We start from the raw sequence: 17300 nt of genomic DNA on the forward strand, positions 1-17300 counted from the left end.
AATCATTTAACCCATAGACCTTACCATTCTTCTGCCTTGGAACCAATATACAGTATTGATTTCAAGATGAAAGGTAAGTTTTTTTTAAATAAAAAAGAAAGAATAAAACATATTGGTGCATTTAACTTTGTTGTGGGGGAGAATTTTGAAAAAGGGTTCTGTATTAGTATATAAAAATCCATGTGCTTATACATGGATTTAAATTTGACAGATATTTATTGAACACATACTATATTCAAGGCATAGTCCCTGAACTCAAGAAACATACATTCTAGTAGGTTTGAGGTAAGACAAAACAGAATAGAAATATCATTTCAAAGGTCTAAATAGGATTTTAGAACAAAGAAAGCTCACTTTCAGTTGGCAAATTTAGTGCCTCATATGCTGAAATGTACTTTTTTTAATGGTGAAAGATGCTTCAGAGCAACTTTAATGTCCTATTTTAAAAAAGAATGTGAGAAAAACCTTTCAGAGAAACTATTTCTGCATTTTAACTTCCTTTGGCTATTGAAAACATCTTGTAATCAAGTGTTTAAAAGAGAACTTTTTTTCTCCTATTGATTCATTGACATTTTTGCAATCTGATTCTTTCATAGCTTCGGGGAATCTGTTGTTACTAGTGACCAGTCGGAATCAAATCGTTGCTGACAACATCACGTCTCAGGGGCAGAATATTTATTCCCTCATTCGTGATGGTGAGCACATCGTAGCAATTGACTTTGATTCACTCAGTGGACGTATCTTTTGGTCTGATATAAGACAGGACAAAATCTGGAGCGCTTTTCAAAATGGAACAGACCGAAAAGTAGTAAGTGCAATTTCATTCTGTATTTTTTCTAACTTTTAATTTTGGGGGGGCATTTTAATGTTATTCTGTTTTATTAATCAGCAAGAAACAGGTCTTATTTTCTCTAGTATCACTCTGACATAGATTAGGTCAGGTCCTTGAGGTCTGAATATTTTTGCCAACAAGATTATGGCACTTTTAAGGGTTAGAGTGAAGAAGAAGATTCAATGAAGATGCTCAGTGGATAGAACACTGGATGTCTAGTCAGGAACACCTGAGGTCAAATCTGGCTTTGCATATTTACTAGCTGTGTGACCCCAGGCAAGTCACTTAACTTCTTTTTGTCTTAATCCATTGGAAAAGGAAATGGCAAACCACCCTAATATCTTTGCTAAGAAAACTTCATGGACAACATAATCCATGTAGTCAGGAAGAGTCGGACACAAATGAACAACAGCATACACAATTCTGCATTCCAGCTCACTTCATGTGAGAGCTTAGGAAGACTTTAAGGTCTCCTCCATAGCCTTCATTCTGGCCACATGGGCAAAAACAGAGAATAGCAAAAGACTGAGATAATTGTATCTTTATGCCCAAATGTTGCTATCTGTGGCAAAATTTACTGCAGAATCGCAGTTATCCTATCATTCCCTTCTCTTGTTACTACTGGAAGCTAATCAACAAAGGCGTTACTTTCACTCTTTTTTTAAATTTTAGGGCTGGATTTGTGACTTCATTGATATTGGGAATTTCTGATGAGGAAACTCCCTCTGCTTATGTAGATCTGCAAATGTTCTGTAGCCTTTGAGACAAATTAAGTGACTTAGCCAGGGTCATAAAGCCAATTTGTATCAAAAGTAGACTCGAGCTCAGGTATTCTTGATTCTGAAGCTGCCTCTCCATCCATTATATAATACTGTCTTTCTCTTTCCACAATTTATTTATTGTTCAGTGGTTTCAGTCATATCTAACTCCACCTGACCCTTTCTTGCCAAAAATATTGGAGTGGTTTGCCATTACATTCTCCAGCTCATTTTACAGATGGGGAAACTGAGACCAATAAGGTTAAATGACTTGCCTAGATTCACACAGCTAGGAGGTGTCTAAGGTCGGCTTTAAACTCAAGAAGATGAGCCTTCCTGACTTCTGACCAGGCATTCTGTCCAATGAGCCACCTAACTGCTTCTATTCCCACTGTATAATATAATGAAAACAGTGGTCAGCAACTTAAAGAAGTAGTAGCTGGGGGCAGCTGGGTAGCTCAGTGGATTGAGAACCAGGCTTAAAGATGGGAGGTCCTGGGTTCAAATCTGGCCTCAGACATTTCCCAGCTGTGTCACCCTGGGCAAGTCACTTGACTTACCACTCTTTTGCCTTGGAACCAATACATAGTATTGACTTTAAGATGTAAGTTAAGGGTTAAAAAAAAAAAAAGAATAGCGTATGCCTAATTGCAGGGATTTAAAAAGAACTAACTTAATTCAACCTGATCTTTTATATAATAAAGTTTGACACTGTCATATCTCAGAATGTTTCATAGTAGATGTTTAATAAATATTTATTGACTGATTTGAAAATAACTACTTTTATAAGGTTTTCTTACTTAGATACCTCCTTTTCTATAGTACCATAGATACAAATTTAAGATATATAAATCTACAAATAAATGTATACAAATCTCTCTCTCTCTCTCTCTCTCTCTCTCTCTCTCTCTCTCTCTCTCTCTCTCTCTCTCCTTCTTTCTCCTCTCCTCTCTCCTTCTCTCCTTCTCTCCCCCTCCCTCTCTCCTTCTTTATAGGTTTTTGACAGTGGTGTCACCGTGACTGAAAGTATTGCGGTAGACTGGGTAGGTCGCAATCTTTACTGGACAGACTATGTTCTGGAAACAATTGAAGTCTCTAAAATGGATGGGAACCACAGGACTGTGCTGATTAGTGAAAATGTAACAAACCCAAGGGGACTAGTATTAGATCCCAGAATTGAGTAAGATTTTTTTTTTTGGTTTTGTTTCAAAATGATGTTATCTTAGAAATGGATATAATGTGAGGAGGGAGTGTGGGTGGGGAAGAAACAGTAACAGACATTATTAGCTTATATCTGAGTTACAGCATTTAAAATGATCTCTATTTTTTTTGTAATTTAACTTATAAATATAAATCTTTTCAAAGAAGGCTTTGGAGTCATAGGAATTGGAGACACAAAGTTGTTTTGTTGATGTTTTCTAAACTAATATGTCACCCTTAGTTATTCTTTTCATCTGAAGTTAAATAGGTTATTATCTTCTAATAAAGCAGAGTTTAAAATGATTAGTTGTATAATTTTATAATTCATTTCCTAATTAATGTTATTGCAACTCTTAAAAGAATTGATATGATACAGTTTTGGTATATTTAACTACTTTATGATACCTATTAATCAATAGCCAGCTATTCAAGTTACATAATACTCCATTTTAAGTCATAAAAGAGAGGGGGAAAATCTTCCTTTTGTGCCCCCCCCCATAAGGAAGAAGGACAAATTATCTCATCGCTGCAAAAATACCAGGAGAACTTCTCTACATGAATTTAAGTTGTTTAGTCCTCTATGTTGGAAAGGGAATTGGACTTATCAGTAGCTAATTCCCTTGACAGGTTAAAGTATTGTCCCTACATGCTTTAGTAATAAGTGTGATTGTTTATAAATTGATATTCCCATCTTAAACATTATAAAATGTGAACTGAAACAGATGGATTTCACAAATCTTCTAATTTTGGATTAACTGTAAATGTTTGTTAGTGTTGACACAGTGGAGAGAGCTACGGATGGGCCAGACCCGGATCCTTGCCGGAGTTCTGCTACTACCCAGCCAGAGGAACTCTGGGACATCATTAATCTGTTTAGGTTCAACTTCTTCAATTATAAAATGTAGGGTTTGGGGTAAAAAAACCCCTACAAGATCTCCTTTAGTCTTATAAAATGAAATGCTACAGTGGTTCTATGAACAATTAAGATGTGCTGAAAATCTCAGATGTCTCCATGTACTCCTGTGACATGAGAGTATGTAAAGGTGGCAGAAGATGACAGTTTGACTAGGGTTTTGCATTGTAAAATAAGCAAATAAAATAAACATTTGGCTGGTATTTGGAATTGAAAATTGCTAATTTTAAATATCAAGATGGCAATAATTTTGAATATTTGACTATTTTACTACCATCTAATTTCTTTTCGCAGTGCACATCTGATGTTCTGGTCAGACTGGGGCAAAAATCCTCGAATTGAACGGGCCAGTATGGATGGCACTAATCGCACAGTTATAATCAAGGATAAGATCTACTGGCCCAATGGCTTGGCTATTGACTACCCTAATAAATTGCTCTACTTCATGGATGCCTACCTTGATTATATTGACTTTTGTGATTATGATGGAAACCATCGCAGGCAGGTGATAGCCAGTGATTTGGTAAGATGACAGTGAAAAGTAATATTAAAAAGCTAATGGTCCTTAAAAGTCCAAAGTCAACTGAGAAGTAAATCTTGTTCAGTGGCTAGACACTGTTGTATTGAACAGATGAGGGACTTAGGAGACATTTTAGTGTGAGAAATAAGATGCAAAAATAAGTTTTTGTGTGTGTTTGAGGGGTTACTAAGAAAAGAGGTTCCTGTTCCTGAAATAGTTATTAGATTGTTAATAAAGCATGATTTAAACTAATTAGTTGTAGAATTTTATAGTTAATTTCCTAATTAATAGATATTATTGTGATTTTGTATAAAAAGAACAAATGAGGTACACTTTTGGTATCTATAACTACTTTGATACCTAATAATACAGAACCAGCTTCTCCAGTTCTGTAATACTCCACTGTAAGCCTTAAAAAAAGAAAAAGTCTTATGACCAACTAATGCCTTAATACCAAATTCAACAAATATTTATTTATCAAGACTTTATTATGTGCCATAAACTGTGCTAAAATTCGGAAATATAAAGATAAAAACAAAACAGTCTCTTTCCTCAAGGATCCCACATTCTGCTGAGGGAAATGTCATGTACAGATATAGAACAGCTATTTAAATAAATAGAAAGTAATTTCTTAGAGGAGGGAAAGGGAATGAAAATATTTTTCTCAATAAGTTTACATATTATGGAAGGATCAAATCAGAGAAGAGAAAGCAAAAATCTGGATCAAATAAATACTAAATAATTTTTTTGGGGGAAGGCCACTTAAAGAAGATGAGATTTGACTTGGATCATGAAGGGGGACCTATGGATTCTAACAGGTGGAAGTGAGGAGAGAGTATTCTGGGGATAGAATGAATAGGATAGATGAAATTAATTAATCTTTCCTATCACTTACTTGAACTGCAGATGTCACTTTCTTTTTCATCTTCTTTTTATTTCCTCAATATTTTATATTTATTTATAATTAGTCATGAAATGAAGTTTATCATTAGATCTCTTTGTCAATTAAAAAAAATTTAAATTCTGTTACAATTAGCTCCACTAGTTAAAAATCTGATGCGCTGTTTTCCATTTAAAAAGGAACTTTCAGAGGCAGCTGGGTGGTTCAGTGGATTAAGAACCAGGTCTAGACTAGAGATGGGAGGTCCTGGGTTCAGATTTGACCTAAGACACTTTCAAGCTATGTGATCCTGGGCAAGTCACTTGACCTTTATTGCCTACCCTTTACTGCTCTTTTGCCTTGGAACCAATAAACAGTATTAATTCTAAGACAGAAGGTAAGGGTTTAAAAAAAAAAGAAACTTTCAGTGATTTGTAGTTAAGTTCTAAATCTCTGTAGTTCAGATGCCAAAAATGTACTAAAGATCTAACAACAAAAGGCTTGATGGAACTTGGGAAGACCCATCACAGAAGGCTATTCCTAAAAGGTCCCATGCCAATGAATGATGATTCTATGAGAAATAACGTAGTATAGTTGAAAGAGCATTGGCTTGGGACCTTAAAAAATCCTAACTACCCATGTAACTTCAGCAAATCACTTAAACTTTCTATGCCTAATGATACCATCTATAATATGAGAATAAGGAGATCTAATTAATTCACTTAACAATGTTGTCGTGAGGTTGCAAAGAGATGTGAGAAAGTGATTTGAAAGATGTAGGTACTACAAGGCAAAAAGGTATGATTATTTTAGGGTAACCTCAGTATCTACTTCTTTTTGTTTTGATTAAGTGACAAATCTAAAAGTCACTAATTTATTGGAGAAGCATTGTTTTCTATCCTGGCTGCCTTGCTCTGAAATTTTGTATGGGACATTACTATCACAATTAAGGACTCAAAGCTGGAAAATTCATGCCTTGCAGATTCTGCGTCATCCTCATGCTTTGACTGTCTTTGAAGATACTGTTTATTGGACAGACCGCCATAGTCATCGAGTCATCCGTGCCAACAAGTGGAATGGGAGAAACCAAACAGTCATGATTTATAATATTCATCAGCCTCTGGGAATTGTGGCCGTGCACCCAATTAAACAACCTAGTAGTAAGTGAAGCTAGATCTTATAGAATGGATGTGGGTGGGAGGAAAGCATTTACTCTGGGAACTCTCATGAAATTGTTCTTGATTCATTTGTTTGTTAGTAAATAAATATTTGGGCTCTAGGCTCCCCCTGTCCTCGCTGCCATCTTCCCAGTGTCTAATACTGCTATGTAACATTAAAAAGTCAAACATCTTTTTTGGACAGAAGTAAATCTGAATTTGATTCTTTTATTCAGTTGTGAGTAACCTATGAGAAACTGGGTTATGATAGTTTCTTGGGGCAGCTAGATGGTGCAATGGATAGAGTGCCAGACCTAGAGTCAGGAAGATCTGAGTTGAAATCCAGCCATGATACTGGGTGTGTTACCCTGGGTGAGTTCATAACTCTCTTTGCCTCAGTTTCCTCATTTATAAAATGATCTGAAGAAGGAAATGGTTAATTACTCTAGTATCTTTGCCAGAACTCCAACTGAAGTAATGAAATGTTGGATATGACTGAAATGACTGAAAAATGACAAAATTGGTTTTTTATGGTCCTTGTTTTTGTTTTAATTTGTTAATGTGCGGCGTGTGTGTTAGAGTATAAGGCTATTATAATCATCTTAGAGGCAATGTGGCACAGTGGAAAGTGTTGGATTTGGGGTCAGAGTAATGGCATCCAAATGCCAGTCTGGTTACTTGTTACTTGTGACCTTGAGCAAGTCACTTAACCCTATTTGCCTCAGTTTTCTCATCTGTAAAATGAGGGGTTGACTAGCTGGTCTCTAAGGTCCCCTGCAGTAATATTGAATGCTTTTATTGTTTGATGCCATGCCAGTGAGAGGTACTCTTGGAACACCATCCCATGATTCTCTTTTCTGATGGATCAGGAAGATAATTCAGTTATTCTAAAGATACATGAATACAGAATATACAACACTGTTCAACTATTCCATGTTGTAGTCATTCCCCCTGCAACTTGCTAGTACTGGCTCTATTTTAAGTGATTCCCAATTCTTAGTTATTTCCAATTCTTATCTCTACCTACCTGAGACTTTTTTGATTGATGTCTATTCTTTATAAGTACTAAACTCACTCTAGTGACATGCATTTTACAAGAGTCATAGTATATACATTACTGATGCTCTCAAAGAACTTATAGTCAAAAAGAAAGAAGAGAAAGATGACTCATAATTATAGCATTTTGAGCTGTGAGGGGCTGCATTAACCCTTTTATCTAATTTCCTCATTTGACAGATGAGGAACTGATTGATGAATGTGGCAAATATATGATTCTAACAGTCTAATTTCATTAAAGTTTTTGAAGCTAGAATAAAAGATATCAGGATAGGAATAAATATAAACATTTAGCAAATAGAAAACATCTTTTGGTACAGGTTTACTTAGTTGTTAATCTCTTAAACTGAAGGGTAGACAAGTAAATAAATAAATGTGGATTGGCTGGCTAATCAGGCTGACCCATTGACTATTCCATTTCTGACTCTTCCTTCCTCTGTCAACTTGGACAAGTCATTGGTCTCTGTTGCCTGTTGTGAGATCTCTATCACTGGGAAAGAGGAAGATAGTCCAGGAAAAGTTAGGGACAGGCATAACTGCTCAGATTGATTTGTGAAATGGATACTAAAACCTGTAGTTCAGTCATTTTTAGTCACATCCCATTCTCTGTGAGCCCATTTGGGATTTTCTTGGCAAAGATATTGTGTACCATTTCCTTTCCCAGCTTATTTTACAGATGAGGAAACAGAGGCAAACAGGGTTAAATGACTTGCCCAGGGTCATACAGCCAGTACTTGAGGTCAGATTTGGATTCAAGAAGATGAGTCTTCCTGACTCTAGGCTCAGTACTCTATCAATTTTACCACATTGCTGCCTATGCTTACAAATATATATAGGAGAACTATGCAATTCTAGTATGCTGCACATGAGAAAAATGTTTTATTTGGTACGCTGTATTTGAAAGTGGGAAACAGACTTGTTATTAATTTTTTGTGTTCTTTTTAATTGCAGGTACAAATTCATGTACATCTGCCCCCTGTAGCCACCTGTGCTTGCTTTCTTCTGCAGGACCAAGGTTTTATTCTTGTGCTTGTCCTTCAGGGTGGACTCTTTCTTCTGATTCCATTAATTGCTTGAGAGGTATGGTGCTCATTCTCTCTTCAGATCATAAATATGTATAGCTTTAGAGCAGTAAGAGACATTGGTGAGCATTTAGCACAGTTCTCTCATTTTGCATACAGGGAGAATGAGACCCAAGGTGAAGTGACTTACTCAGGGTCATGTAATTTGTGGGTGGCACAACTAGTATTAGAACACAGATTTGATGCCAGTGCCTTAGTCTATCGTTGATGATGAATAAATGTCTGTTGAATTTTTGAACTGAATTTGAATTTCTGAATTGAAATTAAGAATATGCTAGTATTCTTTCTGCTACATTGTACTGTTTCATATAATCTCTATCTTAAAGATAGATAAGTCATAAACATCAATTATACTTTATTAATTACTTATTGAGTTTCTTATTTTAAGTAAACATGCCAGGTATTATTCTAAGGGCAAGGATAAAAGTATAAATGTCATACTCCTTGCCCTCATGAAACATGTAGTCTATTGGAGGAGACACCTGCAAAATAAATACAAGATAATTTTGTTAGAAAAGCACTGGTAGTTGCGGAAGGTAATCAGGAAATGTTTTCATGTAAGAAGTAGCACTTAAGCTGAATTTTGAAGGAAACTGGGTATTAAGGAATCCTAGTGTAATCTGTAAGGAATAGTAATATAAACTGTGCAGACATACTTCAGTATGTACCATACCTATCTATGTATCTATGTATGTATCTGTCTGTCTGTCTTTTTGTCTATTGGTCTCTCTTCCTGTCTGTATACTTGTCTGTCTGCCTGTCTGCCTACCTACCCACCTACCTATCTATCTGTCCATATCTCCATCTCTCCATATCTCCATCATTCATCTCTTCATCATCATCATCTCTCTCTCTCTCTCTCTCTCTCTCTCTCTCTCTCTCTCTCTCTCTCTCTCTCTCTCTCTCTCTCTCTTTCTGTTTGTCTTTCTGCCAGTCTATCTAGATATCTATTTATTTATATCTCTTTCCCTATATCCTATATATTCCTTTTCATATTGGTTATGAACAATATAGAAGTCAAAGACTTTTTCATTTTATTCTTATATTTTATGCATCTATGTAGAAAGACATCATGACATATAGTGTGTAGAGTGACAGAGCTGGTCAAGAAGTTGTGAAGACCTCAATTTAAATCCCTCTGACACACATCATCTTTGTGGCCTAGAAAATTTATTAAATATCAGTGTCTCAGACAGCTCTTGAAGACTGTTAATTGCAGAGCAGTTGCTGATTCATACTTGTAGATGGAGTATCCATACCAGGAGTTGCTTTCAATGAATGGAAAGAAAAAATCCATTGGGGCTAACACAGTGCCTTACATATTTGCCATTCTGTTATATCAGTTATGTCCAACTCTTCATCACCTCATTTGAGGTTTTTTTTTTTTTAATAAAGATACTGGAATGGTTTGCCATTTCTTTCTCCAGCTCATTTTACAGGGGAGGAAATGAAGGCAAATGGGGTTGAATAACTTACCCAGGATCACACAAGAACTAAGTGTCTAAGGCTGGATTTGAACTTAGGTCTTCCTGAGTCCAGGCTAGGCACTCTACCTACTATGCCTCCTGACTGCATTACACAATAATATATGCTTAAAATGTTCTTTGGATGAGCTTGCATTGATTTGAACTGTATTATAGGCATGATACTTATCACATCTGGAGAGAATTCTATAGGTGTGCATGCAAATGAATAATTTCACAGCTCACATTTTCTCTCATATAGGCAGGGCACATAGGATTATGTGATTAGGCAGAAGAATAAAAGCTTTGTAAAGCCTGTAAATAAGAAGTAAAATGTAGAACTTTCATTGTATAAAACAGTGCATTTTTAGTTAAGTGGTTTTGCTTTTCCTATTGCTTCACTAATATTTCTCTTAAAGAGATGGTTAACACTCATTAGACTGGCATCCTCTGTACAAAGAGCTTTGTGTTATAGAGAATTAGAAAATAAAGAAAAGACATCAGTGTTCCACTTGAGGAATTTACTTTGGGAAAAAGCAAGATAATGTCAAAATAGGTGCCATGTGGTTAAAACACTGCCTTTTCTTATTCTTCTCTATTGTTTTGAAATTTAAAAAGAAAGGGTTCGCAAAACCCAGATCTCAGAACATATACTAATCGAAGTGAAATAAATGTTTTTGACCAGTGATGAAAAATGATAGGAGACAAAGCTAAAGGATTGATCTTCAAATGGCATGTTATTTCCACAGCAATTGATTAAACGTTTCTTTTTAAAACGAATATTGGATTCCCTAATCTAGAATTAAAATCAGTTTCCAAATGGAAAATATATCCCCGAACCAGGAAATTTAGGATACCTTCATATAATACAGATAGGACAGATTTACTGAAAGTCAGATGCTTATCAAGAAATAGTACTTTGCCGTGATATTTATTCCTTCCATGGTGAAAGATTTTAATTATTGCTAATGGTTACAAAAGGATAGACATTTGCCATTTTTCTTCAGAGATTTACTCTGAACCTAATCCTTGTTGACATTTCTTAATTTAGTCTGCCGGCAAAAGAGATTAAAGAGTGAGCTATGCCCATTGGGATACAACGGATTCTTTCAGCATAGCAATATTGTTGAATTATGAGCTGGAAACTGGCATATCCAACATGACTAACAGGATGGTGATTGATGGATGCTAATTCTTCTTCTATTGTATCTTTTGTTGATTCACATATGACCTGGTGATTTTTTTTTCTATGACCTACATAAATTTTTTTGAGGTGGAAACTTTTCAGTTTTTACAAATTAGTTCCTGAGTGAGCTTACTATGTATTAACCAAAAGAAAGACTAATGCTTTTATAGAAAGGGTGTTAGGAGAAATAATTTAAATTGATCATTTTAAACAACTTCTGGAAAAGCAATGCCTTTTTGACTGGTGACTATAATTCCAATGATGGATTATAGATTTCAAACTGTAAGGGATCCGAGAGGCTACCTAGATCAACCTATATTCCAGGAGAAAGGTTAAATAACTTGCCCAAGGTTACACTGGAAACAAGTAGATAAAAGAGCAGAGCTAGGATTTGAATCTGAATCTGCTGACTATAAATTCAATATTCTTTCCATCATATGATAATGCTTCCAACATGAAGGACGTCCACCTGAGACACTGTAAATGTCATTCTTTGATTCTAATTTAATTTTCTATCACTCTTGCTTTTAGTACCTCAATCTATCATCATTGACATTAATAGGAAACATGACAATACACATAAAAATAAATAATATTTTCAGTCTAGAAAGCCTCTAGAACACTGAGCTAGAATGCACCGTGATGATCTCAGGTCACTCCTAACTTTTTTCCCCTCTAGTTTAGTTCTTGTTCTGTCTATAAGCAGTTTATATCTGTGAATGCCCAACTTCTTTCTTTTGCAAATGATACTCCCTTTGCTTTCACTGTTCCACCTACCTCTTGAATTACTGCCACCTTCCAGTGTTCCCCTCTTCTTAAATGGCCTCCTAGCTTTCAGATCTTTTGTCAATTATAATAATGAATGAGGCCACACTTTGTGCTTTATAAATGTTCACTGTGGGACATCAATAGTTCATCATGGTGGGACATCAATGATTTAGACTGAAGTTGGACCATAGTACCAAGAAACAAGCAAAACATGGCTAACAAAAGAGAATACAAGTATATTTTAAGAAGGAAAATTGCAGGCAGTGGAATTAGGGAGAAGGAAAAGTGTTTTCTTCCACCTGGCTTAGTCTTATCCTGCTATGAGTGACAACTACAGACAAAGGAGAGTTGCATTTAGGGATTGGGTCTGAAAAGACTTTTTAAAAAGTCTTGTGTGAAATACTTCTTGCTTTTAGTAACTAATAGACATTTGTAAAGTACAAGATAACAAATATTTGTTTATTTAATCTGAAGGCTTTTACCTGTTCTAAATTCAAAAGGCAGTGTGGTATAATGGATAAAGAATTGACTTTGATAGCAGGAGGACCTGAGATATGAGGTACTTCCTCTGTATACATTAGCTGAATTATCCTAGATGAGTCTCAGTCTCTCAGTGTTCTAGGCTGAAAGTGTCAAACATGAACCCTCAGGTTAAATGTGTCCACGTGGGTCTACCATAATCTCTAGGAACCATATTAAATTGGAAATATTCATTAAAATAAATAAAAATGCTACAAAATATAGATTACATTTTAAAAACCAAGCCAATATGCTGACCACAGGGATCTTAATGTAGAATAAGTCTTTCTTTTCTATTTTAATTTGACACCAATGCCCCAGGCAACTTTCTAATGCTATAAATTTCAGAGAAGGGTCTGACTTACATTGGTAGAAGAAATGTCCTCACCTGGGAGTTCCCAGGACCAATGAAATAACAGGTCTGTATTGTTGTTGTTGTTCAGTTTTTTCAGTTGTGTCCAACTTTTTGTGACCCTATTGGGGTTTCCTTTTCAAAGATACTGGTGTGGTGAGCCATTTCTTTTTCCCGCACATCTATTAATTTCCTAAATTCAACATATAATAATAAAATCACATCTTTGGGATTTTTTGACTGTGGCCTACATTTTTATTATGATGCTTCCACAAAAAAATTAAGACGTAGTCTGACATTCTAGTACTGGTACCTAGAAGAAATTTCATTTTCTACAGTTACTCAGAAAAAAATTAAGTTAATAATTATTATTTTACAAATTCTAGAAAAAAGTGATCTTTAGAATTAAATGTGAACATAAAATTGGAACAATTACTTGTCAGCAGAATCCTTCCAAGCTTATTGATTATCAGGTGAAAGGGAAGACGTCTTTTATTAAGAGCAGCACAAAAGTAATGATAAGATTTTCCAATATTAAAGTAAACAAACACAATCTGATAACATTTCCTTCCTCTGAAGGAAACATAGTAAAGTTGCATTTATGTTTCATTACTTTGAAACTTCCAAAAATTAGGACAAAAGCTAGCCTGAAGAAGAATTTATTGAAAAGAATTTATTATCTGTGAGCAAATAAATAGCATAAATAAAGTTTTAGGAGAGATACTCAAATTTCAATGGAGAACATACATTTTAAACATCATTAGAATTATAAATTCATATTTTATTCTATTTATGCAAGTAGAATATATGCTATTATTAGAAGGAATTTCATTTATCTCAGGAGCAGAAATTTTAGGTTAGAGGAAGGTCTTAATTTGTAATAATAATAATAAATCATCACTAACCCCTAATATTTTGGTGTTTATCAACCATCTACAAAATTAGTTTTAATATAACAGTTTTAGCTGATCAATAACAGCTTTAGTCTCAGTATAACATTATTTATCTATGTTATTATATTCATATATAATATAGAATAAATATAATTTGTATAATGCATTTTATGCATATTTTATATATCAAATCTATATTTAGAATTACAAATTTATATATAGATGGTTAATTTGCTAAATATAAATCTTTCTTATTTGCCAATAGAGTTCTCCTGAAGACATCTACTAGGTAACATTTGATTAGCCTTCATAGTAGTAATATTGTACATTTTGAAATTAATACAGCATAATTTCATTCAAATTTCTACAATTCAGGTTTAGAAATTTGGAATTGACTGAAGTTTTTTATGTAACTCCTTGGGCTTCATTTTCCTCATCTGTAGAATGAAAGAGTGGGGAAAAATGTTTCCTGAGATTCCTTCCAATTCTAGAACTAGAGTCCTATTGTAATGAAGTATGATTTCAGTGGCCTGGGCCAGTGGAAAGAGCATTAGTTCCTGAAATAGGGACCTGGATTCAAATCAAGAAAATCATGCAATGCCTTTTACGGAATTTGGAGTTAGAAGGAATGTTTTAAGATCCTACTCTATCTTCTTGCAGATGAGGAAGCTGAATCTTAGAGAGAAGAAGCACAGTTAGATAGGTAATTAGCAGTAAAACTAGGATTCATTTAACTCCAGGTCCTGGCTTTTTTCTGCTATATCTTGCTTCCCCTCCATGTAGTGTAATGAAAAGAGCATTGCATACTTAAGCACAGGATGGGAAATTTAGGATCCTTGAAATCAAGAGTAATGGACCTTACTAAGGTCCTATGTAAACCTTTGTATGATGCTGTGATTGTTTGAGCAAATTATTTTGTGTGCTTTGCTTTTATTGCTACTGTGTAAATTTATTCCATGAAAAGGTAACAGCCCACTACATTCTCTAAGTAGTAGATAATATTAGAATAGAATTCTGATTGATGTTCTCTTATTTTCACAGTTGAACAACCCTTCCTCATAACTGTAAGAATGAATATAATTTATGGAATCTCCCTTAATCCTGAGGAGAAAACCAATGATGCCATGGTTCCTATTGCGGGGATCCAGAATGGTTACGATGTTGACTTTGATGATTCAGAGCAGTTCATCTATTGGGTTGAAAATCCAGTGAGTGTTGTTTTAGGTAACCTTGAAGGTCACTTTGGAAAAGCCTTCACAACGCCTTTTTGAGAAGAATATGTTTTGTATTGTGGAAGCTGATGAAATGGTGCAGAAGTGGATGAAATGAACAAGTTTCTTGATTTGTTGAACACAATTGTATTATTGAGTAGCAGCAATGTGTGTTTAGTGGATCATGATCCAGCCTTGTAGCCAAGAAGACATGGGCTTATGTCCTCCCTGTGACACATACTCTCTGGGTGTCTATGAGCAAGTCACTCTATGTCTCAGTGCTCCAGACCAGGCAGCTTTCATAGACTACAAGTTGCAGAGGTGTATTGGTGGAAGGAATTTTGTCCTGAGAGTTCCCTTCATGGATGAGATCACAGTTCTTGAATTAAAAAAAATTATTTCACATGTCCCTGGTACTTTATAGTGTAAAAAGACTTTCCTCACAATAATTTTGTGAAGTAATGCAAGTATTATCTTTATTTGACAATAAGTGAGCTAAAACTCTGATTCTAAGTGACTCATCCATGGTCACAAACCTAATAAGTATTACAATTAAGATACACACTCAGGTCTATTTCCCTAGTGAAATCTCCTACTACACTCCAATACCGAGAACCCATCTGTCTTACTTATTGAAGCACTCATATACAAGCATGAAATTGTCCCACAGCAAGGATCAGTGACTTTTCCCCTGAGTGCTACCAATTAGGACTAAACAATGTCTTTAGTACTACTGGATATAGGGAAAAAAGAAAAGGAAGAAGAAAAAAATTAGGAAGGGAATGGAGAGAAAGAGAGAGAAAACTAGAAAAGAAAAAAGAAGAAAAAAGAAAAGAAAAAAGAGAAAAGAAAATGGGCATATAATGGGAGAGAAGAAAAGGGAGAAAAGGAAAGGAAGAAGAAAAGAATTAGGAAGGGAATGGAGAGAAAGAGAAAGGAAACTAGAAAATAAAAAAGAAGAAAGTAAAAAGAGAAAAGAAAATGGACATATATTGGGAGAGAAGAAAAGGTGAAAAAGGAAAGGAAGAAGAAAAAATCAGGAAGGGGATGGAGAGAAAGAGAGAAAACTAGAAAATAAAAGTAGAGAAAAAAGAAAGTAAAAAGAGAAAAGAAAATGGACATATATTGGGAAGTATTGATGTAGTACCATGAATTTCCCTGGGTGTTACTTAGCCCCTGTGCTACAAATTCTTTCTCTTTTCTACAGGCTATTTCTCAGCAATTCATCCATCTTCAATTGTTCTAATATTTAAGCCAGTTTAATATTTTTCCTTGCTCCCAAATTCATAAGGAATTAAACATAAAATTTCATTTGAACTTATAACTATGAAGGACAACCTAGCCTGTAAGATAACATATAATATTTCCCTCTTGTTACTAGTCTGATTCCTCTTTTAACTTTTCCTGTATCTAAATATCAAAGTCTTTTAGATAAGGTGACACGAGGACCCTGGAGGGATTGGGGATGTAGTATACCTGAGCTAAGAATCTCTTATAACTTCCCTATGTAGTCAGACAGTTCCTTCTCAAGATTTCAGTTTGTTATTGAAAATTTTACTATTGCCTGCACCACTTCCCCAGTTTTTTCTATCCTTACTTTATTTGATGTTGATAGATTTGCTTCCAGCATAACAGAGAACACTCTAAGATTATCTTGATGTTATGTGCCCCTAGAGGGATTTGAGTAAGAGGGGATAGAAGTGACATAGATGTGACATAGTTTGGGGCTGCTGAGCCCCAGAATAACTCACCACATTTTTGAGCTCCAGTTTCTGGGCCTCACATGTCACATCTTTTGGTGGATTCATTTTGACTATTTTTCCTGTCATAAAAGAAGAAATATTTTTTCAGTTAACTTTAGTTTGTAATCTAACAAGTGAACCTTGTGTACTCATTCTCCTCAAGCCAGAGTGCATATATTTCAGTCCATACCCTTAAAAATCAGTGTTGCATGTCACCAGTATTAAGGAAGGAAGGAAATGAGCTTTTATGAAGTGCTTATTTTCTGCTACTCACTGTGCTAAGTACTGGGAATAAAAATATAAGTAGAAAGAAAGTTAGTGCCTGCCCTCAAGAAGTTTACGTGCTAATGAGAAAAGATCATATGTAAAGTGGGGCCAAAAAATGGGAGAAATGGAAATGAAGATATCCAGCCTGGTAGCATGGTTGTGAAGACTTGAAGCCAGACCAGGAGGGGAATGGAGGCCAGGCTAGACCATCCATAAAATGGAGGTCTTTGGAGCCACTGACCAGTGGAAGGAGGGGAGTGGGCCTTACAGAGGGATATTCCAGGTTGAGAAGCCTGAAGGGAAGGTTGAGTGTTCCAGGGCAAGGAGTTTGCTCTTGATGAAAGCTCTGGGATGAGACAATGGCTGAAACATGGTTCTGATGAGCCTAGTATCTGTTGTTTCAAACATTGAAAGTGTTAGACAAGTAAAATATTTGTGGGACAAAGCATGTTCATTAAGAATTCTTGTCTTTGAAATTATCTCACTTTCTTTGCCTTTCTT

General features: G+C 35.2%; 1 protein-coding gene across 1 annotated transcript in view; it reads left to right on the forward strand.

Moving 5' to 3' along the window:
- The window catches only part of LRP2 (LDL receptor related protein 2), a 255109-nt gene that overhangs the window by 125014 nt on the left and 112795 nt on the right, over positions 1–17300 (forward strand). The window contains exons 26-31 of the mRNA XM_044669095.1: positions 597–808; positions 2586–2770; positions 3998–4226; positions 6086–6263; positions 8268–8396; positions 14621–14787. Of these exons, the coding sequence (XP_044525030.1) occupies positions 597–808; positions 2586–2770; positions 3998–4226; positions 6086–6263; positions 8268–8396; positions 14621–14787 (1100 nt within the window). The remainder of the gene's footprint in view (positions 1–596; positions 809–2585; positions 2771–3997; positions 4227–6085; positions 6264–8267; positions 8397–14620; positions 14788–17300) is intronic.

Source organism: Gracilinanus agilis, chromosome 3, assembly GCF_016433145.1.
Source record: "Gracilinanus agilis isolate LMUSP501 chromosome 3, AgileGrace, whole genome shotgun sequence".
Taxonomy (NCBI): Eukaryota; Metazoa; Chordata; class Mammalia; order Didelphimorphia; family Didelphidae; genus Gracilinanus; species Gracilinanus agilis.